We start from the raw sequence: 25,418 nt of genomic DNA on the forward strand, positions 1-25,418 counted from the left end.
AAATTTGCATTACAAAATACTGACGTGTGAATAAAGCCTAAGTGTACTAGGCTGACACACACACATGGAGGGTGCCATATCAGGTGGTTGACCATCTCCAGATTGGCGGAGGCCCCATCCACAATCATACATTTATAGTTTATTCTAAGGACGGCCCATTAATGTAAATCGTGAAAAACCTCATTAACCCAGCAATCTAGAAAACTGGGCTGCGCTCACTCACCGATGGGAGTTCTGTGACGAGAACTTGCTTTGGCAGACAGTTCAGCACATGGGACAAGGCTTTTAGGAAATTGGGCTTGTCGTCTGTAAGAAATTAAACAAATACGTTTATAACGTGAGCAGCTACAGTCGCTTTCGTGATCCATCATGACCTATTTCACCTCGAGACTGAAGCAAGCCACGCTCTTATGTGTTACCTCCATTAGCAGCATGGAAACCCTGCACCAGTTTGGGCACATTCTCCGTGAAGAATCTCTGGCGGAACATGATGCGGATATCAGCGTGACATGCTTTGTTAAGGATATCAGGGGAATCGGAGACGAGAAGAGAGAACATGTCAGCAGCCAGGGGTCCGAGATCTCTGTCAGACAACAAACCGATCATCTACAAGAGAACCCAACAGGTGTAGGAAACCGAATGAGCTCAGACCGAGTAATAAGAGGCAACATTCACCAGCCACATGATAACAAAGACTTAAGACTTTTCCATTATTCCCAATGGGAACTAAAATTTCATGCAACTTGTGGTTATCACACAAATTCTCCATCTGGTTTGGGTTTCCTAAAATCATAATATGCAGGCTTGTTTTCACCCCTACTAGAAACCACACGTCACCTTGACCTTAGTCACTCTCATAAAGGGGGTCTAGGAACAAGAACTCCCACGGTCTGCTAGAATGGATGGGGGCCTGCGTATACCCAGGCGCTGGACACTATTTCTTCATGCAAAAGCCCATCAGCATCCCTCAGATTTTAAGATTAGTGCAAGCCACTTCAGTTTTATAGGCCATAAGGGTCCCAGCAATGACAAGTTCTGTTATGTCTCATCAAGCGAATTATAAGACGTGCCCACGTTCCTGTGTTATAGTCACCTTGTTAGTGAGCTGTCCATTCATGGGATGGTACCGTAGTATCAAAGCTTTGGTTACCTGGATAAAAACAAGATCTGTGTTCAACACAAACATAAAACGAATGATATGGTCTATATGGTGGTTACATATACTATAGGGCAGGGGTAGGCAACCTCTGGCACTCCAGCTGTTTAGAAACTACAACTCCCAGCATGCATACTTCCTCTCATCTTCTCAGATCTCTCACAGAAATTAATGGAGCATACTGGGAATTGTAGTTTCACAGCTGGAGTGCTGAAGGTTGCTGATCCCTGCTATAGGGTATCAAGTTTCTTATGGTGGGGGGAGGGTAGTTTGAAGAACTGAATGCCCCTGCCTCTATTTTATAGGAAAAGGATAATAGGAATCCCACCTTCAACTTTATATAAGATGTCAGACCTTCAAGGAAGCTGGCACGGAGTAGTTAACGCAACCCTCCATGTTCAGAAGGAAAAAAAAAAAGTTTACATTAACTGGGGAACAAACAGAACAATTACCTGGTGGCCTCCTTTTTATCAGCAGATCCATCGATTCCCGAGCTCTTCTTCTGTCGTCCAAGATGGCTGCACCCCTTCTCAGACTACCTGGTGTACACTGTGCATGACAAGTCCAAGACCCATCCTGCTTGTCCAGCCCTGTTCTTGGATTGGCCATCGCTGTTCACTTCAGCAGCAGGAAGTGTCTTGGGCTACCAAATACACAGTACGCATCAGGTAGTCTGAAAAGCGGCACGGCCATCTTGGATGGCAGAAGAAGTGCAATAATCACTGACCTGCAGGCAGATCTGCAGCTGAAAAGATGGAAGGGAAAAGCTCCAGGGAAGTGTTCTATTTGTTCCCCAGTCAATGTGAAGTTTTCTTTTTGAACCTGAGGGTCGCGTCAATGGCAAATGCCAGGATGGAGCGTTCCTTGTAAGCAGTGACTGGAGGCGTCTACACCGTCTGACCATATAACTTAATACAGCAGAATGAATTCTCAGTCTTACCCAAGCAAGCAGCGTCACAGCCTGAGTTCTTCTGCTTTCATCTTCCAGTCCCGACGTCAGTTCGCGAGACGCACTCTGAAGAATATCATCGAGCTGCTCCCCTAAAGTGCAAAGAAGTGCACAAAAGCTTTGTCAAGATGATCATCTGAACTTAGCACACCTTTAATGGGATTCTCGGTTTTAGAAACCCCGTTCTCATAACCCAATTAGATAATTCTGGGTTAGACGGGGCTCCTTTGTTCAGGATCCTCATCTCTAGGCGAGAGCGGTTACAAACAACACTTTTCTTGGTAGCAAAACAATGATAAATGACGTTCCAGCAGCAGCACTGCAAATTAATTGTTGTGTCGCTTATCTCTTTATTCGTGGTAGCAAAATGACAGCATGTGGATCAAACCTCACACTCCAACACCACTGAATGAGCGCCGCGGCCTCCTCCAAGGCCATGTGACATCACTGTACATCGGTCGCATGGCCTAGTTGCAGCTCAGCCTCACAAAAGTGAATAGGGCTTAGCTGCTGTACTATGTACAGCACGGTGCTTGGAAAGCTGCCAGGAGCTGGCTGCGCTCCCCAGAGCTCAGGCGCTGATCAGCGGGGATCCTGGGACTCAGTCTCCCACCGATCTGATATTGATGACCTATCCTAAGGGTAGGTCATCATTATCCTTAACTGGATGACCCCTTTAAGAATGGATTGTCTACAGAGGAGAACAGAATCAAAAGACTGAGTGGAAAGAACCAGTTACGAGAGTCCAAAGAAAAGTGCAATAACCACTGACCTGCAGGACATTTATTTATCAGACCAGCAAAGCATTTAGCAGCAGATGTGAAAGCAAAGGCACAGCATCCAGCGAGGCTCAGGGACAGCAAATCCTGCAGCAAGCGGCTCAGGTGTGGGATCTCCACCTGCAGGGAAAATTACAATTCAGAATAAGAATCACCTGACATGGGGCATAAGTAAGGCATATCATTGTCCACGGTTGCCTTCATCTCTTACGCATGATCAATGACAGGGTGATAGGTGGCTTCTCTGAAGATTATTTTTTTTTACATCTCTCTCACCCCATGTGCATCAGCTTCTAGCACTTGTATTTGTACATCTCACTATGTAATTATGGATTGAATGTACTTTTATACAGGCTGCCTTCACACATGCAGGTTTTGGTGCAGTTGATGCATTTTAGCCAAACACTGGAGTGGATGAGATAAAGGAGACGCACAAGGTCTTTCTTTTGTGGTTCTCGCCTTTTGAATCCACTTCCAGACTTTGGCTCAAAAAACTGCAACAAAAACTGCACATGTCAATCTCACCTTAGATCTTGTTTCTGGATGTTCTGCATTACCAATCAAATGCAGGCTCGGAAAACATGATCCAAGACATAAGAGCAACCATACCTACTCACAGGATGCCTAGATTTGTGATTTTGTACCAAGAAGTGATGTATATTTTAAGGGTTTAGTTACAAAAAGAGCAAAGTACAGCAGTCACACTCAAGGCTCTTCGGCCACATAGGATAACACCGGTATCCTAACTGGTACGTAGACGGTGTGGGTCAGGTTACAGATTCTGCACACAGAACTTCCGCCTCTGCTTCATCTACTGCCGTTACTCACATTTCTTGGCAATGAGCACACGTAAGCCATAAGCAGCGCAACTAGGCGGCTCTGAGTGGCTGCCGGTCCATCAACCTGGAATCAAGAAAGGATAGTCCTTATTTTTAACAGGAAATGGAAAACGAATTTGCTGCTAAAGAGCAACTGCAAATTGTAAAGGTGCATTTAGCAGATTCCAGCGAGAATGGCATTATTTCACACAAAGCCCTTCATTAACCCCTTCCTGACCAGCGGCATATTCATGTAAGGTGCTGTTGGGGGGGTCTTTAAAGATGGTGCCTGCTTCGGAGCAGAGACCCTGGGCTAATGTCCGTGATCAGCAATAACACCCATCACAGACATTTAACCCCTCAGACGCCTGGTGATTTGTGACCACGGAATCTGACGGGGGCTTATCGGGGCCCAAAACGCCTCCCTCAAGTAACGATAGGGGGAGCTGTTCATTCCTTTAGTAGCCTCAGTCCCTCTGAAGGATTTGAGGCTACTACAGACAGCAGTAGTTCTTATGGAGGCCTGCAACGGTAATTCACTGCAGCCTAAAGGACAAGTGATCTAGTAAGTGCTTGTTAAAGTCCCTTAAGGGGACTTAAGATGCGTAAAAAATGTTTTTAAACCCATAAAACAATAGTGAAATTTTTCCCAGCTTCCCCCTACACAATATGCAGTATCACACTGTGCCATTAGAAAGTACAACTTTTTCCCTCAAAAAACAAGCCTCCATATGTTTAGGTGAACGTAAAGATAAAGCCATGGCTCCACTAAATTGGAAAACCGTTCGGGGCTGAACGAGTTAATTACCTGGAAAGGAAGGAACTTGGAGGTAAAGCTATTCTCTGTAAGAATGGAGACATCCCCATCCAGGAACAGGTTTACAACCTGGGAAACACTTGAAGACTGTAACCTAAGAGAGTCCAGAACAGAAAGTGAGCAGCAGATCGGTAGTGGAGGACCACCAGAGACTGGTCATCATCCGAATACTCACTCAGGGCTGAGGCGTGTAGTGGACGCAATGATTAATGACGCCATAGCTGTAAGGAGGCTGTCATGGAGGAGGACGTGAAGATCTGCTGCATCCCCCCTGTCTGAGAAAGGAGACCATTAATCTGTAATCTGAACACTAGCAATTACACCCAAATAATTCACAGATTTTGATTTACACAGATCAGCCATAGCATTAAAGAGGACCTTTCATGGTTTTATATTAATTGAGATAAATACCTTTACTTGCGGGGTACCCCCCCCCCCCCCCCTTGCAGATGCTGCCACCCTGCCTGATTTTTTAAAATATCACGCACACCCCGCTGTGCCCCCCTGTATGTTTCCCACTCAGTATGCTAATACTGAGCATTGGTACAGGGAGGAGACGCCAGGGTTTCTCAATGGGTGTCTCCCGATCCAATCACAGCAGAGCAGGTCACAGCAGGGGAGGAAGAAAAAAAAAAAAAAAGCTCACCTTCTGCCTGGCTGTGACGCTCTCCGCTGTGATTGGATAGCGGCACAGCCAGGGAGAGGGAGACGCCCATTGAGAAACCCTGGCCTCCGTGTACCGATGCTCAGTATTAGCATCCTGAGAGCGAAAACTGGCGGGGCGTAGGAGCGATATTTAAAAAAAAAAAAAAATCAGGCAGGGTGGCAGCATCAGTGGGGGGGTTATTTCCCAATTAAAGGTATTTATCTCAATTAATATAAAACCATGAAAGGTCCTCTTTAAATCAATCGGCCCAATATTGTGTAGGTCCCCTTTATATGTCCTAAACACCTGACTCGTCGAGGCATGGACTCCACAAAATCTCTGGAGGAGTCCTATGGGATCTGTCACAACATGTCCTGTCCTGAAAATTGTGGGTTGCAGCAAAATGGACTGGACTTGTTTTTCCAGCACATCCCACAGAGGAATATTGGATTAAAATCTGGAGCATTTCTAGGCCAAATCGCCAATTTGAACTCTTTGTCTAGTTCCTCAAACCATTCCAGGACAATGGTCCAATTCTGCTGCTGATGTGCACCATGTAGGCCCTTTCAGTAGTGTACAGGGTTCAGCATGGGCCCTCTGACTGCACAGCCCCGTTGCACAGCCCTGACCTAGCAGACAGCAGTACATTTTTCAGCAATTAGCAGCGGTGTGGTAGGAGGGAGGGCAGATTTGGAGCAATGATTCTGCCTGTGTGCGGGAGGGTAGTCACAGAGCTGATATCCAGAAGGTTGTGTTACCTTGCATTGCAGCCTGTATGGTCAGGGACAGCAGACAGGGCACCACTTTCTGGTGATAGTAACAGAGAGACTCTGCGTTTTCTTGGCACAGCACTGCGACATGATGAAGGCTCTTGCACACAGTGACCACATCTTCTGCACTTCTTTCTCCTTGAATGATTAGGGAAAAAAATAAATACATAAGTACATAGGTCTAGCTGAATAGCAAGTCTCTACTAAGGAGTACAAATGGCACGTAGGACGGCATTGAAGGAGTTATTTTGTAAAGAGTATATTAACGCGACATACGGCTGTAGTACAGTCAGTACCTTCATGTAAAAGGAACTTACCTTTTTGTGATTGTCGCACATAATCCAGGAGTATTGGCACAGTCTCTTGAACAATACTGTAATGTGTGGACACTGCAGCTAAGGCTTCAAGACAGCGCTGCCATATACTGTGCTGGGGTACAACGCTGGCAGGGTGATCAGCACCCTCCATAGGCACTAGAAAAATCATAAAATTACGTAGGGGATAAATATCGGAATACACCCAAACCATGCTTTCCCTTATCCATTCTTGTTCTCCACAATTTTCGCTCATACATTTATTTGTCTTTAAGTCCATCTGTCAGCAGGCTTGTCTCTATGACACCGGCTGACCTGTTACATGTGCGCTTGGCAGCTAAAGGCATCTGTGTTGATCCTATGTTCATATCCTCAGGATAGGCCCCCAGTATCAGATTTGTGCGGTCCAACTCTCACCATCAACTGTTTGATGGGGCCATAATGCTTGCACGAGCTCTGCGGTCTTTTCATGGTTGACACCTTACCGTCAACCTGCACGCCAAGTGCAGGATATCGCAGCTTCACCCAATTAAATTTAACAGGACAAAGCTGCAATCCCCTACACGATCCGTACTAAGACAGCATGTGGGCATGCAGGCAGACCCGAATAAACAAAGAAGCAGCTGCACAATTCACACAAGTGCCATCGCTCCTTCAGACAGTGGATCTGTAGGGTGCAGAGTCAGGCCCCCACTATCTGCTGTCGATGGCCTATCCTGTGGCTAAGCGATCAATATTCTCATGCCAGAAAACCTCTACAAAGTGGTATCACACTGGTTGATGGGCAGTGCCTGGTATTGCATCTCAGCCCATAGATTATATTCTGCAACACCAGACACAGTGCCAAAAAAAAAAAAAAAAAAAAAAAAAAAAAAAAAAAGGGTGTTGGCCTCTTAAGTTTTATCATACAGAGCGGTACTCCTCGTCACCGGTTGTGCTGCAATTTTGAGAATCTGTAGGAGGGGGGGGAAGGGGGGGTTTCAGCAGTCACCCGCCAATTATAAAATGATAGCCCATTTACTTTGTGGGATGAGAAAAAAAAATAAAACTGTAAATCACCACATGCAGCACAAAGGCATCCCGTCTACCTGACAGACTCATTCACTTGCCTGTTTGCAGCCTTGAACAGAGCTGAGGCACCATACGACTGGTAAACGCTGCAGGGTGAACTCGGGCCAATGATCCTAAAGATTCAATCGCAGCCTGGCTGCAAAAACAGAGAATATCATGTTATACAGAAAACAACTGCAGGAATAAACACAATCTCATTGGGTCACCCAATATTGCGAAAGGATAAGTGGCTAACCACTGAATGGACAGCCTGGCCTCCACAACAGGAGACATTAGGGGACAATCAGAATGCCCCTGGGCGCATCAAAAAATGTTATTAGGATTTCCTGAAATTGATAGAACCTGTAGTGCCAGCTTAAATGGGATGTCTAATTACTATCAGTAGACGTTAAGAAATACAACCATCTTCCCCCTCTTTACAGGAACAGTAAAGGCAGAAATACCAGCTCTGAGCATCTGCTTCTTCCAGGATAAGTCGGGTCAAGTGGTCAACCACCAGATCAATGTCACCAGATGATAAGAAACCTTTCAGAAAAAAACACAAAAGAGTAAGAAGTACTAGGACATGTTTTCAGCCTCTGTCTGAAAGCAAAAAATATTCTATTCACTGTCTGTAGGCACAGGCAGAGATTTTAATAAGGCCATAATTACTTAATTGTTATAAAATTAGAAACCCCTTTAACGGTTTTGCCCATCGTTTGCTCAGGCTTTGTCAAAATAAATTAATAGTTCAGCCTCAGAAGAGCACAGACAGGAGGGCGAGGGGCGAGGGCTGCTTTATGCACTTGTATCTAAGGATCGGTAGCAGTCTTGTTTGAAAGATGACAGTCTAAGGTTTAAAAAAGCAGAATCAGAGCATTATCCATTATCTACTCTACTTTGGGGGTGATAGCAGCTCTGAAAGTCTGGAGTGATAGCAGCTCTGAAAGTGAAAACAGGTTTCAGCTGCTTTCACTCCTGACATGAATTCTAACAGCCATATTTCCCAATGTAGTGGAGATAATGCTGTGATTCTGGTCTGGTTTTAAAGCATAGATTGTCAGCTTTCAAACAGTCCCATATATCTAGCTGCTACACAGCCCAAGTTATGAAGAGTTAATGCAGCCCTCCTTCCATGGTGATGGATCATGTGAAGGACCATGTGATGAGCGCAGTGACGTCATCAAAGGTCCTATTCCTACTGCACAGCAAAGATGAAGACAGAAGAGAAGCCGGGCTGCGCGAACAAGTGTATTAAGGCGAGTTAAATTATTATTTAAACCCCTCCAGCGCTATTGTACTAAGCATTCTGTATTCAGAATGCTATTATTTGCCCTTATAACCATGTTATAAGGGAAAATAATAAAATCTACACAACACCTAACCCAAAACTGAACTTCTGTGAAGTCAGGGTTCGGGTACCAAACATGCCGATTTTTCTCACGCGCGTGCAAAACGCATTACAATGTTTTGCACTCGAGCATGTTCCCGCAACGCACCCGCATCTTTTCCCGCAATGCCCGTGTGAAACCAGCCTAAGGGTTTAAAATAGCCCAGTGTCCCCTGAGCTGTGTGCCAACTAGATTTACTTCAGACATAAATTCAAAATCTACAATAAAAAAAGTGACTTTTCAGGAGAATGTTTCCAATTTTAATGTGACAAAGGGTTAAATGGGAATTCCAATCTTAGCATGTTATAGCATAACAGTAGGCTATCCTATAACATTGATTTTAGTGGGGGTTCCTTACGTAAAGAGGGCCGACTCTCGACGAGATGGGTAAAATACCTTGGTGTGTGCCCAACACGGTGAGAGTTTTTACGGCTACTTGATGGAGCTGTGGACTGGGATCAGTGACTGCGGAGAACACCATACTGCACAGGGGGTCTTTGAATTGACTCAGCCCATTCTCATCTGCAAAGAAAAAAAAAAAAAAAAAAACCATAAGAAAAAAGTAATAAAAAATGTAAGGTTAATTTACAAATGCAGAACTGCTATAGAACAAATCGTAGTGCAAGACAATTACAATGATACAGGAAGGCTCCGCCATCGGTTTTTTAGGTAACTTAGAAATGTCTGAAGAGACCATTTGAAAATAGAGAACGGAGCCGTGCGTTAATGTGGGATGGACATGCCTTCTTACCTTCTTCTGGAAGCCATTTGCTCTGCAGCTTGAGGAATCCCAGCGTCATCTCCAGTATTGTCCTACGATGGCTGCTCTGAAAGTAGAGAACAAAATTGTTCAGAAAGGGTTTGCTCAGTGACCCGGCTGCTACCGCTAAAATCCTCTGATTTTCCAGCAGTGTGGCGCCCCCTAGCTGTTGGTAAGGTGCAGGTCATATACTGATGTCTCGGGCTATGCAGACTTCCTTCAGGCTACAGCAGATTGGTGCAGCTATATGCACAATGGATTATGCAGCGAGTGTTGACCTTACTACATACAGTGTAAAACCTACCTTCTATGGACCCATCACTGAGGCACTAGACAACGGATCGTTGGGAGTCCCTGAAATCGGCTCCAGGTTGTAATGGTATTTCATAGCAATATGCCGCAACATTATAACATAAGAATACATCTTCAATAAATTTTATTTTCAAAACCACTTTAGATTAGGTCATCTTAAATAGATATTCCAACCATCAAATTTACCATGTCATACATTATGTCTTAAATGTTAAGTTAGTGGGATACCCAGCCCCCATTCTGCCCCACCGGCACATGCATGGTAAGGAGGAGCTGTATGAAGCAGTGGCCAAGCATATGCACTGCCATCCCATACAACCCTAGAGGAGGGTAGGGTAACCGCCAAGAGAGGCCACATACCTGTTCATGCTGGTTATACTGCTCCAGAAGCAGTGGCAGGACATTAGAGGTCACCTTTAGACAGGCCCGGGGGGAGGCACCAGCGGCGGCCTGTAGTAGTTTAGCACTGGGCCATACCAGCTTCATATCTGGCTCACACAAATGATGCTTGCAGTCTAAGAAGACAAGAGTTGGAAGATTAAACGGTACTGATCGTTATGGTTGAGCAATCCATATCAGCAGGCGGTGTTCTTACCTTGCAAGATATTGGTTAAGAAAGTATTTAATAAATCTTCAGAGTCTGGACCTAGGACGGAGCGGGACAGGCAGGCGGACAGAGCATGGAGAGCGGCCAGGCCTTCAGCTTCAACCCTGTCACTCGCTGTCTGAAATACCTAAGAGACAAGCAACAATCACCACAAATCCATCATGATAAAACAGCAATCCGTAGAAAACATCAAGAGAAACCAACCTCTCTGCGGATGGAAGACCAAAGGCCAGACAGAAACTCTTTCAGTTCTTTCTGTTCATACACCGCACATGCCGCAGTCTGCGATCAAAGGCAGAGGTTTATATGAATGATTGCGGCCACACATGTATTGCTTACTGCTAATTATTTTTATGCATTTTTCATGAATATTTCCTATATAAGCTTCAGACCTATAGCACCTTTCATCCTGAGCTTGCCTGATGAACTGAATGCCAGAACTACAGTGAAGACTGACACAAGCAGAGCAATACCAGAGAGTAATGTTAACTGCACAGCAATACTGATGCCAATCTAGGGAAGGACAGAGATTTCTAAGACTATATTTTGGAGTCTGAACATGTAGGTAATGTTTGTAGTATCCTCTTCTGTCCTTAAAGGGGTTGTCCACTTTTAAAAAAAAAAATAAATTAGATTAAAGATCTTTCCTCAGGATAGGTCATCTTCGTTCAAAACTTCGGAATAATACTGTATGGAGATTCGTCTCCGTACAGTATTAGAATGTATGGGCTCCGAAGAGCCGAAATTAGTTATTCACGAAGTCGGCTTCGGTTCCAAGTTTTGAAGTGGTTTTTCACTATAATAATCAATTACTGAAGTTATTCAACGAAGTCTCGCGCGGCTTCGTGAATAACTTGCTTTGGCTCATCGGAGCCCATACATTCTAATACTTTCCAGAGACTAATCTCCGTACAGTATCATTCTGAAGTTTTAAACAAAGTGAATTGGTATTAAGCATCCGAAACTCGCTTCGCTCAACTCTAATTATCAATATCAGATTGGCTCCCCCGCCGATCCACCGAGTGCAGTACGAGTTCTGTCTTCTCTTCACTGTTTAGCTTCTCGCCGTTGCAGCGGTGAGTAGATGTAATTACAACTAAGCAGTCCCATAGAAGTGAATAGCACAGCTTAGGTGTAATAACACCTGCTCACCACTGCGGTTGCAACGGCAAGCAAGTAAACAATGAAGAAAAGGCAGCAGTCATACAAGCGCGGCTTTCTCTGCAAACAGCTGATCGACGGAGGTGCTGCGAGTTGGACCCCCGCCGATCTGATATTGATGACCTATCCTGAGGTCATCAATATAAAAAAAAAACAATAAAAAAAACGGACATCCCCTTTAACTACACTGCGATGCCAAACACTGACCAGGGGTATAATCTAGACCACACGCTTTCCAATATCATTTCCTTACCAATGTTTGCAGTGCATCCACTTTGGAACTTTGTACGTCAGAATCCATTTTCTCAATCAGCAGCGGAAGCAGAAACTGTAAAACAGGAACATATGGCAAGTCCGTTACTACTCATCTCTGAGCATATTACTAGTACTTCGTTTAGGGACTGGACATCGCTGCTGACGGGCTAGGGATGATGTTGCTGGACACCATATTTCTAATTAAAACAGGAAATGATCATACAAAGGCAAAGTAGGAAAACCGATCACACACATATCTGGAAAGAAGAGGATACAAACACATGTGCATTCACTGGCAGCTACTTTAGAGCCTTGCTGTAGACATTTACGGTTAAAGGGATGCTCCGGACCTGTACTTAAAAAGCCTTTTTCAGCTAACCTGCGGAGTGAAGACATTTTGAGCAGTACTTACTTTTCCATTGCTGCGCCGATTCGGCGATCCCAGCTGGGATCATGCTCCTCTTTCTTCCTATCCCAGCTGGGATCATGCGATTGCCCAAGTGGCTGCGGCCAGATGTGCTCCTCTTTCTTCCCGTTCAGCTACACCTACATTAAGCAGCTGAACAGAAAGAACGAGCAGCACATCTGGTCACGAGGAAGAGCCAGCTGCCACTCAGGAGGTCATGTGTTCCCCGCCAGGATTGCAAAATCAGCGGAGCGACCAAAGGGCAAGTACTGCTCAAAGGGGCAGATTTATAATTTAGTTTGCGGCAGAAAAGTGGTGTTAAAAAAAAAAAAGTCACAAACGCAATGTTTGCCTCTTTTTAAACATGACTTAAAAAAAACTGTCGCAAGTGGTGGGTTTTAGCTAAACCACTTTTCCGAAAGGGGGCATGGCAGGGTGGGAAGGGGCGTGACCAGCAGCCACGTCAAATTTATCTTCATTTACGCCAGTTTTCCCGGCGCAAATTAAGCCAGAAATCTATGACCGTTCCAAACTGTTGTAGATTGCGGTCTAGTCACATGAACTGCTGGAGGATGCATCTAATATATGAGGAGGCATGCGCCCTGTCATATATTAGGCGCATCCTCCGGCATTGCAGAGGATATGAGGACCAGCACAGAAAGAGCCGGTCTTAATAAATCTCCCCCAAAGTGTCTTCTCTCCACAGGTTAGGCTACGTTCACATAACCATTTACAAATCGACTACACCAGGCACAGCTGGATACTGCTGCGGTCTACCAGATCCACATTAACTATAGTGGGATCCAAATGGTTTCCGGCATAAATGACAGCATTTATTCGAAAGCTGCTGGATCCCATTATAGTCAATATGGATCTGGCGGTACACGGCAGTATTCTGCTATGCCGGATACAGTGAACACCGGTAGTCTGTTCTTTGCCGGAACAGACTACTTTGTAAATGGGTATGTGGACGGAGTCTTAGCTTTTCAGGTACAGCTCAGGCTCTTTAAGGAGTCCAAAACCAGTAGACAAGTGGGTTGACTGCGGAAGCCTCAGGAGACAATACATTTAAAACAACCCTCCTGAATGGGTAGGTACTTACCCGGCAGATCCCATGCTGCTGCTCAGTTTCTCCCAGCTGGGCTCTATTTACCTGGCTGCAGTGGAGATGTCTCGTCGACAAAACATGACTGCTGCAGCCAATCAATGGCCTCATGGTGCAGCCGAAGAGGCCAGTGAGTGACTGCAGCTGTCATGTGCTGTCAACGTGATGTCACTGCTGCATCCAGGTAAATAAAGGAGGGTGGAAGAACAGGTGAAGCGTCGCAGGATCTGGCAGGTAAGTGCTTACCCGTTCTTTATTGCAGCTTGAAACTGGGCGAAACCTTTAAGCTAAATCTGCAATAAAGGATATTGGGATATACAGTTCCACAATTGTATTAATTTGCTATTTTATACAGGACGATTCACCTCAGCAAAACGAGGCGTAGACGCCAGCACAGCTCGGAGGCCCAGTATCAGATCTTCTCTGGTAATTCCATGTGGATCATTGGTTGGCTGCAAAACAACCAAATAGGTGACAGGATACCAAAACAACATGGTGATAAAATGAATAAAATCACAGCGCAGTGGACACTTACAGGGGTGAAGTCAATGGGGAAGTAACAGGACGTCACTTCAAATAATTCCTCCACAAATGGACCTAATAAAAAAGGGAAAAAAAATATTCAATTAAAATAAAGGAAAAAATGAGATTTTTGTGAACTCCCCTGTAAAATCTCTTTCTCGCTTGATTCATTGGGGGACACAGGACCGTGGGTATAGCTTGCTGCTGCCACTAGGAGGCGACACTAGGCTGAAAACGGTTAGCTCCTCCCCTGCAGGCTATACCCCCTCCAGCCTGGAGAGAGCATTTCAGTTTGTGCTCCAGCAGTAGGAGAGACCAAATTAAATGAAAATCAACAGAAAACTGTACACCGTCATCTGCCCCACTTGCCTGACAACAATATGTGGGTGGGTGCTGTGTCCCCCAATGAATCAAGCGAGAAAGATTTTACAGGTGAGTTCACCAAAATCTCATTTTCTCGCTCATATCATTGGGGGACACAGGACCGTGGGACGTCCTAAAGCAGTTCCCGGGGAGGGAAACAAAATTCTCCCAAACCAACTCTCTATGGAAGTCACTGAACTGCGGCCTGCAGAACCCTGCGGCCGAGAGAAGCATCCGCCGAGGCCAATGAATGCACCCGGTAAAATTTAGTAAAGGTGTGTAGAGAGGACGAAGTCGCTGCTTTACACAACTTAGACGCAGAATCGTGGTGTGCCCAAGAAGCCCTGACCGCTCTGGTAGAGCGAGCCGTGATCCCGGGTGGAGGAACCTTGTCCCTGGAACGATAGGCCTCGGCAATGGCCGAGCGAATCCACCGAGCAATAGTCACCTTTGAAGCCGCCAAACCTTTACAAGGGCCTTCCGAGGGTAACGAACAGAGCGTCAGTGCGTCTAAAGGGGCACCGACAGATAGATCTTCAAGGCCCGTACTACATCCAGACGATGGAGGGAGACCTCCCGTGGATGAGAAGGCTGAGGGCAAAACAATGTCCTCATTCACGTGAAAGGCAGAAACAACCTTTGGTAAAAAAGATGGCAATGGACGAAGAACCACCAAAAAGGGTTCCTTGTAGGAGAGAGCTGCCAGTTCCGAAACCCGTCGAATAGAGGTAATGGCCACTAAAAAGGCCACTTTCCAGGAAAGTAGACGGACGGAAACTTCACTCAGGGGTTCGAACGGCGCTGTCTGGAGTGCACCGAGAACCAGGTTCAGGTCCCAAGAATGTAATGGGGGCTGATATGGGGGAACGGTGTGATCTACTCCTTGCAAGAAAGTCTTAACCGGACCTAGGAAGGCTAGAGTACGTTGGAAAAAAATGGACAGGGCCGAGACCTGCCCTTTGAGGGAACTGAGAGCCATGCCCAGGTCCAATCCTGACTGAAGGAACGCTAGAACTGTCGGAAGGGAAAAACGCCTGGGAGGAAGAGCTCGTTCCTCGCAGAAACGCAGGAAGGATTTCCAGGTCCGGTAGTAAATCCTAGAAGAGGAAGGTTTCCTGGCCCTAATCATGGTTTGAATGACCGCATCAGAAAAACCTCTGCGTTTTAACAGAAAGGTTTCAACAGCCACGCCGTTAAACGTAGCGTATCTAAACTCTGATGGAAGACTGGGCCCTGGGAGAGTAGATCGGTTGTGATTGGCAGAGGCCACGGAGCATCTCCTAGCAGAAGAATGAGTTCTGAGTACCAAGCTCGTCGAGGCCAGTCTGGGGCGATCAGGATCGTCTTGATGCCTTCCTTCCTGATTCTGCATAGGATCTGAGGTAGAAGTGGTAACGGTGGGAACACATAAAGAAACGCGAAGCTGTCCCAAGGCGCCACGAGAGCGTCCACGCCATGTGCTGTTGGATCCCTCGCGCGCGCGAGAGAGGAAGCACGGGAGCTTGTGATTGAACCTGGACGCCATCAAGTCCACTTCCGGACATCCCCACCTGAGACAGATGGCCTCGAACACCTCCGGATGGAGGGACCACTCCCCCGGGTCTACTGTTGTCCGGCTGAGAAAGTCTGCCGTCCAGTTGTCCACTCCCGGGATGAAGACTGCCGAAATCATCGGAACATGGGACTTCGCCCACTGCAAAATCTTCACAGACTCCTGCATCACCGGAAGGCTGCGAGTCCCTCCTTGGTGGTTGATGTAGGCCACAGCTGTGGCATTGTCCGACTGCACCCTGATCGGACGACCCTGCAGAAGTGGAGTCCAATGGACAAGGGAGAGATAAATGGCCCGGAGTTCCAGTATGTTGATGGGAAGTTTGGACTCCGATGTAGGCCAAACACCCTGGACCGTCCGTGTGGCGAGAACTCCGCCCCAACCGTGAAGGCTGTCGTCTGTTGTAATGATCGTCCATATCACTGGAAGGAAGGATTTCCCCGCCAACAGATGCGCAGACTCTGTCCACCAACCGAGGGCTGTACGTGTTTGGAGACAGCCGGATCCGGCGATCCAGAGAATCCGGGGATTTGTCCCAAGAGGACAAAATGGCTCGTTGAAAACACCTCGTGTGAAATTGAGCGAAGGGAATGGCCTCGAAGGAGGCCACCATCATGCCCAGCACCCGCATGCAATTGCAGATAGACGTATTGCAGCGTTTGAGTAATATGCGTATAGATCTCTGAATGTCCACGCTCTTGTCCAATGGCAGTCTAGTATCATGCCCAGAAACCTGATTTGTGTGGTGGGAGATAAGCAGGATTTCCGCCGATTGACTATCCACCCGAAGCGGGACAGGGTGCTCAAAGTGATCTGAAGACTCTCCTCGCATTGGGAGACCGCAGATGCTTTGATCAAGATATCGTCTAGATACGGGAGGAGAGTGATGCCCCTGGAGTGCAGGAGACCCAGGAGGGGGGCAAGCACCTTTGTGAACACTCTCGAAGCTGTCGCTAGGCCGAATGGCAGGGCGAAGAAATGGTAGTGACATGAATGAATGGCAAAACGAAGAAAACGAAGAAAACGTTGATGAGCAGGTGCGATGGGAACGTGTAAGTAGGAGTCTTGGATATCTATCGATGCCATGAGTTCCCCCTGTACCAAAGAGGCAATCACGGAGCAGAGTGACTCCATCTTGAACCGTTGAATGCGGAGGAAGCGATTCACTATCTTGAGGTCCAGCACTGGGCGAACATCGCCTTCCTTTTTGGGTACTACGAAAAGGTTTGAATAGAAACCCGTAAATCTTTTTCGTAAGGGGACCGGAATTATAACGCCCCGTATGAGAAGGGACTGGACTGCTTGGAAGAAAGCAGCCGCCCGACCTGGATCCTTGGGCGGCTGGGAGAGGGAAAAACGGTTGGGTGGGATAGATTTGAATTCTATCTTGTATCCTGATGTCACCACCTCTCGTGCCCAAGCGTCTGATATATGAGTTCGCCACATTTCCTGAAAAAGGAGACGACCCCCCACCTGTAAGGGTGAGGGCTGAGGGCTGTTTCCCGGGAGCGGAGCGAGGCTGTTGCGCTCGCAGACGCCATGCTGGCTGGGGTTTGAAGGATGGGCCTTTTCGCTGGTCCTGATTGGGTGGCCTAGATGCAGGTGGGGCCGCCGGACGAGTGCCTGCAAACCTACGAAAGGACTGATAACGGGAAGATGTGACCCTAGGACGAAAGGAACGTTTCACCTTGGGTTGGGCTTTTTCTCCCTGTTGCTTCTGAAATAATATCATCTAACCGGGTACCAAAGATTCGAGAACCGGCAAAGGGAAGTCTTGAAAGAGAACATTTGGAGGATGAATCCGCCGACCAGACTTTAAGCCACAGTTCTCGGCGGATAGATACCGCGAGAGCCGAGGAACGGGCGACCATCGGCACCGCGTCCAGAGCCGCTTCGCAGAGGTACTTTCCTGCCTGGGAAATTTGTACCGCCAAGGACTGGAATTCCGCCGAAGGAAGATTGGTCGCAAGGTCTTTCAAACGGAGGGCCCACTCTGAAACCGCCTTGGCTACCCATGCCGATGCGAAGATTGGGCGTAAGGCTGAACCACTGGCTGCAAAGACCGACTTCGATAGCGAGTCAATGCGCCGATCTACTGGGTCCTGGAGAGAGGAGCCATCCGCCACCAGAATAATCGTGTTCTTTGTGAGGCGAGCGACCGGTGGGTCTACCTTCGGAGGGGAGGCCCATTTTTCCCACAATCCCACGCTTTGGGACAATGAAGCGCAAACCTGGCTAGTCCCAAGCCTTTGCGACAAACGGAAAAGTTGTTGTGTACAGGGAAGGACCTAGGGGTCTGCTTTGTACACAAAAACGACACTCCCTGGTGGCTGGTGGAGGGGAGTTCCTCCTGAACTTGGAAAGTGTCCCGGATAGCTGAAATCAGACTATCTACCATAGACGCAATCTGGGAAGACTGCTCCAGGTCCATCTCCGTATCTGAATCCACAATCTCACCATCTGATAGTGCGTCACCTAAAATGGAGGACGTCTGAGATCGGGAACCAGGAGGGGGAGGGGATGCAGAGGCGTCAGAAGAGGAATGACGACCTGATCTGGGACGCTTGCTAGTAAGCCTGCTCCTAGTTTGTGCGAAGGTGAGGGCTGCACTGTGGGTGATTTCTCTACCAAACGACCCAGTAATGAAAGGGTGGAATGGGAGACTTGAGAGGTCTTCTACTGCCCGGGACAGGGACCTTGCCCAGTCAGGTTCTCCACAGCCAGAGGGGTCTTGAACTCCTGTGGGTTGTGACAATATGGATTGATGGCTCTGTGGGGCTGCCTGACATGCAGAGCATAGTGAGAGTGACTGGCCACGAGGGAATTTAACAGAACATGAAGTGCAGGCATAATAAGTGGTCCTGCAGGGTGCCTGGGGAGGGGTCTTGGCTGGGTCTGACATTGTGTGGCTTCTCTATGCTGGAGGGGGTAGCGATCTCCTACCATTAGAAGTCCCAGGTCCTGTGTCCTTGTGGCAAGGGAGCACTGGAGAGGTCTTCCGGAGTGCCGCAGTGGGAATATAGGCTCCGCCCCCGCACGGGTCGTTTGAGGAAACGGCCGGGAAGAAGCCCCCCCCCCCGCATGCTAGGAGCCGCCATGAGACGGGAAGGGGTTAATATAGCGCCGGACATGTTGCCTCAGGAGATGCCTGGAGACTTAAGAAGTGGAGTGGGGAGGAAGAGCGCTGAAGAGGGAGAGATCGGACCGCTCTCCTTGTAGTAGCAGAGCCGCTGCAGCCGCGATGCTGCCGACATTAAACCTGCAGTGCCGTACCGCTGCTGAGGATCTGAGGACGCAGGAGGGAGATCGCAACCCAGCAGACAGGGGTGAGGAGCTAAGGGAGGGAGAGAGTGGGATTAATACTCACCTGTCTTCTGTGGACTTCGCCCTTAGATGTCGTCCCAGCAGGGCCACCCAACGACCGCTGGCAGAATGCATCAGGGGTCCGGGCAGGATAGGGCTGGTGAGTAGGTGGCCCTATTGCTGGTGGGAAGCAGGGGAGCGAGGCCGCCCTGGTCCACATGTCTTCTTGGGGGGGCAAGGCGGTGGGACAACCGACACCAGCTAGCCTCCCAGGGAGACAGACGCCATGCGAATCTGTGCCCCATTAACCTAACAAAATAAAAAATAAAATTTCCAAAAGAGCCACCCTGCTAAGCAGGGAGGTCTGCCTCCTACGACACTAAGCTAAAAACTGAAATGCTCTCTCCAGGCTGGAGGGGGTATAGCCTGCAGGGGAGGAGCTAACAGTTTTCAGCCTAGTGTCGCCTCCTAGTGGCAGCAGCAAACTATACCCACGGTCCTGTGTCCCCCAATGATATGAGCGAGAAAAGTTAATATAAACTATTTGCAGGGTCTGTAATATTGATAACCCAGTCTAGCTCTAATCCTGGCCACTGCAGCAGGGTGTTTGTCTGCGCTCCTTGGATGTTTCCCTCCTCTCCACACTCTTATCTACCATGAACAACCTCCTCTTCCTCCCAGCTGCTATTTCTAAGGGCTCTTTCACATTTGCGTTGTTCTGTTCCGGCATAGAGTTCCGTCGTCGGGGCTCTATGCCGGAAGAATCCTGATCAGGATTATCCCCATGCATTCTGAATTGAGTGAAATCCGTTCAGGATGCATCAGGATGCCTTCAGTTCCGGAACGGAACGTTTTTTGGCCGGAGAAAATACCACAGCATGCTGCGCTTTTTGCTCCGGTCAAAAATCCTGAACACTTGCCGCAAGGCCGGATCCGGAATTAATGCCCATTGAAAGGCATTAATCCGGATCCGGCCTTAAGCTAAACGTCGTTTCGGCGCATTACCGGATCCGACGTTTAGCTTTTTCTGAATGGTTACCATGGCTGCCGGGACGCTAAAGTCCTGTTTGCCATGGTAAAGTGTAGTGGGGAGCGGGGGAGCAGTATACTTACCGTCCGTGCGGCTCCCCGGGCGCTCCAGAGTGATGTCAGGGCGCCCCACGCAGATGGATGACGTGATCGCATGGATCACATCATCCATGCGCATGGGGCGCTCTGACGTCATTCTGGAGCGCCCCGGGAGCCGCTCGGACGGTAAGTATACTGCTCCCCCCTACTACTATGGCAACCAGGACTTTAATAGCGTCCTGGGTGCCATAGTAACACTGAATGCATTTTGAAGACGGATCAGTCTTCAAATGCTTTTAGTTCACTTGCGGTGTTACGGATCCGGCAGGCACCTCCGGCACATGGAGTACACGACGGATCCGGACAACGCAAGTGTGAAAGAGGCCTAAGGCTACATTCACACGAATGTATTTTGTTTCATTGTCTGTTCCGTTTTTTTTGCGGATAGGATGCAGACCCATTAATTTCAATGGGTCCACAAAAAATGTGGACAGCACAATGTGTGCTATCCGCATGCGTCTGTCCGTTCCGTAGCCCCGGCAAAAAAATAAATAAATAATAGAACATGTCCTATTCTTGTCCATTTTGCGGACAAGGATAGGCATTGTTACAATGGATCAGTCATCCGTTTTTTTTGGTGGATCCGCAATTTGTGAACCACAAAACACATACGGTCGTTGCGCTGGAAAGAAGGGCCCTTTGGGAAAAAAAATGCTGGAATCTCCTTAGAAAGGACAACAGCAAAAGGTATTAAAAAAAAGGTGACAGGTCCTCTAAAATCGGCACAAGGCATCACCTCCATTGGTAAAACCCATCACTATACTAGATGTTACCTTACCAAGAGAATAGTTCTTCGTAATGATGTTCTGTACAATCTGGAAGGCCACCAGAAGATTCCTTGGATCCTTTTCTCCATCCATGACTTGAATAAACCCAAATGTGAAATCTGCTCCAAGGCTCTTTAGCTCTGCAGTGAAATAGTTAAATGGTTTAGCTGCTGCAGCAACAACTAACGAACCTTAAAGGGGTTTTCCGAGACTTAGGTCATCAGTATCTGATCGGTGGGGGTCTGACACCCGCTGACCAGCTGTTTGAAAAAGGCACCGATGCTCGCAGTACTGTTGCTGCCTTCTCCCTGCTCATCAAGCACTGCACTGTCCATTTGATAGCGGCTGTGCTTGGTATCGCGCTCAGCCCCAATTAACTTCAATTCAAAAAATGGGGGAACATTTACTCTCCGGGGCACCAAGGAGGACATTATTACAGCCTGAGGCAATACCTCAGAGGAACTACCTCTGCTTATCGGTGTGTGGCCCAGGGGTCAGACCCCCATCATTTACACAGAGATGGCTTATTCTAAGGACTAGTATATCAATCCAAAAGTTGAAAACCCTCTTTAAGGATCCTCAAGGTTGTAAAAGGGTTTGACACCAACTGCCCCCAAAGTATAGGGCATATAGCTTTCCCTTCCTTGTTATATTTAAATGATCACTAACCTTTCAACAAGGTTTGCATAAATTACTTGTTCTGGTGAATATAAGAAACTGTGTAATATACCTTATCAAAGAAAAATGCTTTGTTCCCCCTCCTAAATCAACATTCTGTTAAATCTGTCTTGAGACAAAAGACGGACTGTCATTTCACAGAAGGAAGTTCTGCTCATAGAAGTCTACGGAGAGGAGAGGGGCGAGGAGGAGTGAACTGCTGTCTCTAATAAGATCTTCTATATTCACCTGTACGATGAAGTTATGCAAAGTTTGTTGAGAAGTCAGGGACCATTAAGAGGTCATAGATGGCATAGATTTCTATGGGCTCATACCTTCTTCCCGGTTGTTCATAAAATTGGTGATGATCCTATAGACGGTGTGACGGTCAAGTTGCATTAAAGACTGGAACACAAGGAAGACGATAAACAGTCAGTTACTTAGAACCAAGACATTGCAGAATTCAATAGTGGAAAGGCAATCCAGATACTAACCTGAACGTGGACTTCCTGGAATATGGATTTAAGTACCGACACCACGCGCCCCGGGGGGAAGACCACAGACATACTCTGCCAGAGAAAACGTGCAATTCTATATATCCCTGGTGGCATATATCGTTGTGAAAATGAACCATGTGGATCAATAATAGGACAATGGGGTAACAGCATCAGGACACAGTATATAATCTATTGGGGAATTTAATGATGTTTTCCCCATTTGGGGCCGTAAGCAATATATCATGTAAGGTGTGTATAATAATTTTTCTAAATAATTTGCATTTAAGACTACACGTCTAGACAGCATGGAGCAGCCAATGCCCGTGATACAGGTTATTCATATCTATGCACTAGGAGTCTGTGTCCTGCTCCGTCTCACAGGCTCTCATCCACAGTACATCGGACAGCGCCCTTGTAGCCAATACAGACGCCTAGGAGACAGTAGGATACAGTCAGACCACAGCACATGGGCTGGCCGATCCATGCTGCGATTTGGAGACAGAATCTGCAATGCAATGTATTTAGAAAAATGATATTTGCACACACTCATGCTCTATAACTGGAGGTACACTGCTTTGCTGGCACAGAAGGAAGATGGCATACGAGCAGACTTACCAGCGCTTTGAGTCCATGGAGGACATGTGGTGTAATGATGTGGTGATCCTTCAGTCTGTTTTCATAAAACACAACTAAGACCTCCACTAAATGACACAAAAACACAGAAGAAAGCAAATGTCAGTCAAAGAACAAGATAGATAGATAGATAGATAGATAGATAGATAGAAGTTTTCAGCTTCTGCATCAGTTATCATTCAGCTCTGATAAAGTTCTGAACGGCAAATATACCACAAAATGTAGGCAGAGGAACTATAGGACTGTATAATAAGGGCCATTATATCCCATAATCTGTCTTTATTTAATATCCCATGCAGTTCACAAGATTGAAAAAGGCTTGCGATAGGCCAGACTTTTTGTGCACTGTATGGCATAATGAATACAGAAATGATGCGATATGTGAACAACACTCTGTGGCCCTGATTTATCACACCTTCACTCCAGAATTCTGGCATTAAAAAGTCACAACTTTTTCACACTTGACTGTGCAATAATTAAGCGCTTCCGCAAAAACGTACAGCTTTTTACACTCACTTGCGCAAATTTTTTTTGTAATATGGGTGGAAAAGTGGGTGAGGTTAGCTATGTTAATGAGTTGCACTCCAGATTTATCATTGCGACTTTTTTTAACGTCGCAATCTCACTCCAGTAAGAGGAGGAAAACTGGAGGAGCTTCTCTACACAGAAGTGTTAGGTTTAAGGAAAAGCCAAATTTATAAAACAACCTGTGACATTTAAAATGTGGCACAGAGTACAGCCTCAACACAGACTCAATCAAAACTGACTTCAAATATTCCTCCGACGATAAATTCCCCCCTGTATCCCCTGGTTTAAAAGGAAACCGTCACCATTTATTTAAAGGGCATCTGTCAGCAGGTTTGTCCCTATGACACTGGCTGACCTGTTACATGTGCACTTGGCAGCTGAAGACATCTGTGTTGGTCCCATGTCCCTAAGTGCCCGCATCGCTGAGAAAAATGATGATTTAATACATGCAAATGAGCCTCTAGGAGCAACGGAGGCGTTACCATTACACCTAGAGGCTTCTCTGTTTCTCTCTGCATTTTGATTGACAGGGTCAGGTGTTATGACGTTTACGCTGCCTGGCCCTGTCAATCAAAGTGCAGAGGGGGCAGCAGTTGCAGAGAGAGCTGAGCCTCTACGTGTAACGGCAACTCCCCCGTTGCTCCTAGAGGCTCATTTGCATATACTAAAACCTAATTTTTCTCAGCAATGCGAGCACATATGAACATGAGACCAACAGACGCCTTCAGCTGCCAAGCGCACATGTAACAGGTCAGCCAGTGTCATAGGTACAAAACTGCTGACAGATGCCCTTTAAGAGGATCTAAAAGACGCTGATAATATTGCACTAGAACACTACGTGCCAAGTACAGCAACTCCCGACCTGAATCGTCAAGAGACATCACACAGAGGCGGTATTTACCTGCAGCTGCGGGCACATAGCACCATAAGTATATGGTTACCAATATGAATTGCTCCCTAGTGAAGCTTCAGAGGTAGGAGGGAATTAGAAGACAGTATGGCTGCCCAGGGTTTGTCTGGCACCATGAACACACATCCATCTTCACAGGAGCTGTACACACATCATGGTAGGAGATTTTTAATCAAAGCTATTTGCAACGCGGCTTCATTGGACATTTTTCAATGCAATTTCAGATTATTACTGCTTTGTATAGGACATCCAGCGAGGTCCTGGTTGTAATTAATCTGCCATTATGACACAGATCGTCAGAACTGAAATATCTGCTTTTTCCATGACTCAAGTCAGATGATTGAGAGTCAGCATCATACAGACATCCGCTGCGTTTGAGCCATTTAATTTCATATTCAGCATTTATTTTTTTACAATTTTCGCTGCGCTCACTGGGCTATTGTACTGATGCCAGTGCACAATGAGCAGAATCCGCACCAATGAGCCCGGCCATCAAAAACATCTGGACGTGCCCATTAGCCGACAATTACAAAGGAACAGAACGGCTTTAAAATCAAAGTAAACATCTGTTGTAACACAGCGGAGTCATCCCTGCAAATCACAATGTGTCCTGACGGAGGAACAGAACGTGAGAGAGGCTCGTGAGGGCTGACGAGGACGCGCTGTACCTTCTTTTTCTTTCAGGTTGGCATGACACTGTAGTAAGACCTGCGAGAGGAGCTGAACGCCTCGCCCTCTAGTCCTGGGTTCAGGGCTTGCCAGACAGGACCTGGGCAAAAAGAAAAAAGATAAGCAAAGAATCTGTACGACCAGAGTCCTAACCACTGGAGACATGGCATTTCTAAGAGCGGTGAATGCCAATGACCGTTTGTTACTCATTTCACCCCTGGCAGCCTCTATGGCTGCTCCTGGCACAACAGCATCAGGTAACTAAGGCAACTGGCAGCCAAAAAGTATGTCAGAATGTCAGACACTGCGGCCTATTTAAAGGGGAATCTTCCCGGCATGCCTTGCTAGATTCATTATCTGTTCTGGTGCCCCTGATCCAGATTCCTGTTTGACCACGGCCTTGTTCATGGACATGGCTCCGGCTTCATCCTTCAGACTGTTTACCCAGTACCCGCTGTCTCTATCCAGGCTTTGACCATTGGCTCCATTCCAGACTAGATTTCTGTCTTGACACTACAGCCGCTGACCTGTCATTATTCTGGGTCCTCCTACAGCAAAGTCTATACTGCCTTACGGGGTTAAAGGGGTTCTCT

At 47.0% G+C, this 25,418-nt stretch overlaps 1 protein-coding gene across 2 annotated transcripts in view; it reads right to left on the reverse strand.

Moving 5' to 3' along the window:
• The window catches only part of MMS19 (MMS19 homolog, cytosolic iron-sulfur assembly component), a 46,368-nt gene that overhangs the window by 9,951 nt on the left and 10,999 nt on the right, over nt 1-25,418 (reverse strand). Inside the window, exons 3-27 of one of the 2 annotated variants that reach the window (XM_040436011.1) lie at nt 24,825-24,925; nt 22,701-22,786; nt 22,083-22,157; nt 21,924-21,993; nt 20,943-21,071; nt 13,832-13,893; nt 13,662-13,748; nt 11,784-11,858; nt 10,574-10,651; nt 10,358-10,496; nt 10,123-10,277; nt 9,442-9,517; nt 9,087-9,212; nt 7,764-7,845; nt 7,359-7,456; nt 6,253-6,408; nt 5,924-6,073; nt 4,695-4,794; nt 4,511-4,613; nt 3,713-3,787; nt 2,878-3,004; nt 2,097-2,197; nt 1,094-1,150; nt 420-606; nt 224-306 (exon numbers count right to left, since the gene is read on the reverse strand). In XM_040436011.1, coding sequence (XP_040291945.1) covers nt 224-306; nt 420-606; nt 1,094-1,150; nt 2,097-2,197; nt 2,878-3,004; nt 3,713-3,787; nt 4,511-4,613; nt 4,695-4,794; nt 5,924-6,073; nt 6,253-6,408; nt 7,359-7,456; nt 7,764-7,845; nt 9,087-9,212; nt 9,442-9,517; nt 10,123-10,277; nt 10,358-10,496; nt 10,574-10,651; nt 11,784-11,858; nt 13,662-13,748; nt 13,832-13,893; nt 20,943-21,071; nt 21,924-21,993; nt 22,083-22,157; nt 22,701-22,786; nt 24,825-24,925 — 2,578 coding nt within the window. Of the gene's footprint in view, nt 1-223; nt 307-419; nt 607-1,093; nt 1,151-2,096; nt 2,198-2,877; nt 3,005-3,712; nt 3,788-4,510; nt 4,614-4,694; nt 4,795-5,923; nt 6,074-6,252; nt 6,409-7,358; nt 7,457-7,763; nt 7,846-9,086; nt 9,213-9,441; nt 9,518-10,122; nt 10,278-10,357; nt 10,497-10,573; nt 10,652-11,783; nt 11,859-12,197; nt 12,243-12,275; nt 12,351-13,661; nt 13,749-13,831; nt 13,894-20,942; nt 21,072-21,923; nt 21,994-22,082; nt 22,158-22,700; nt 22,787-24,824; nt 24,926-25,418 lie in introns of those variants that run through there. The other variant, XM_040436012.1, reaches the window with a different exon arrangement.

This window comes from Bufo bufo, chromosome 6 (assembly GCF_905171765.1).
Source record: "Bufo bufo chromosome 6, aBufBuf1.1, whole genome shotgun sequence".
In the NCBI taxonomy this organism is placed as follows: Eukaryota; Metazoa; Chordata; class Amphibia; order Anura; family Bufonidae; genus Bufo; species Bufo bufo.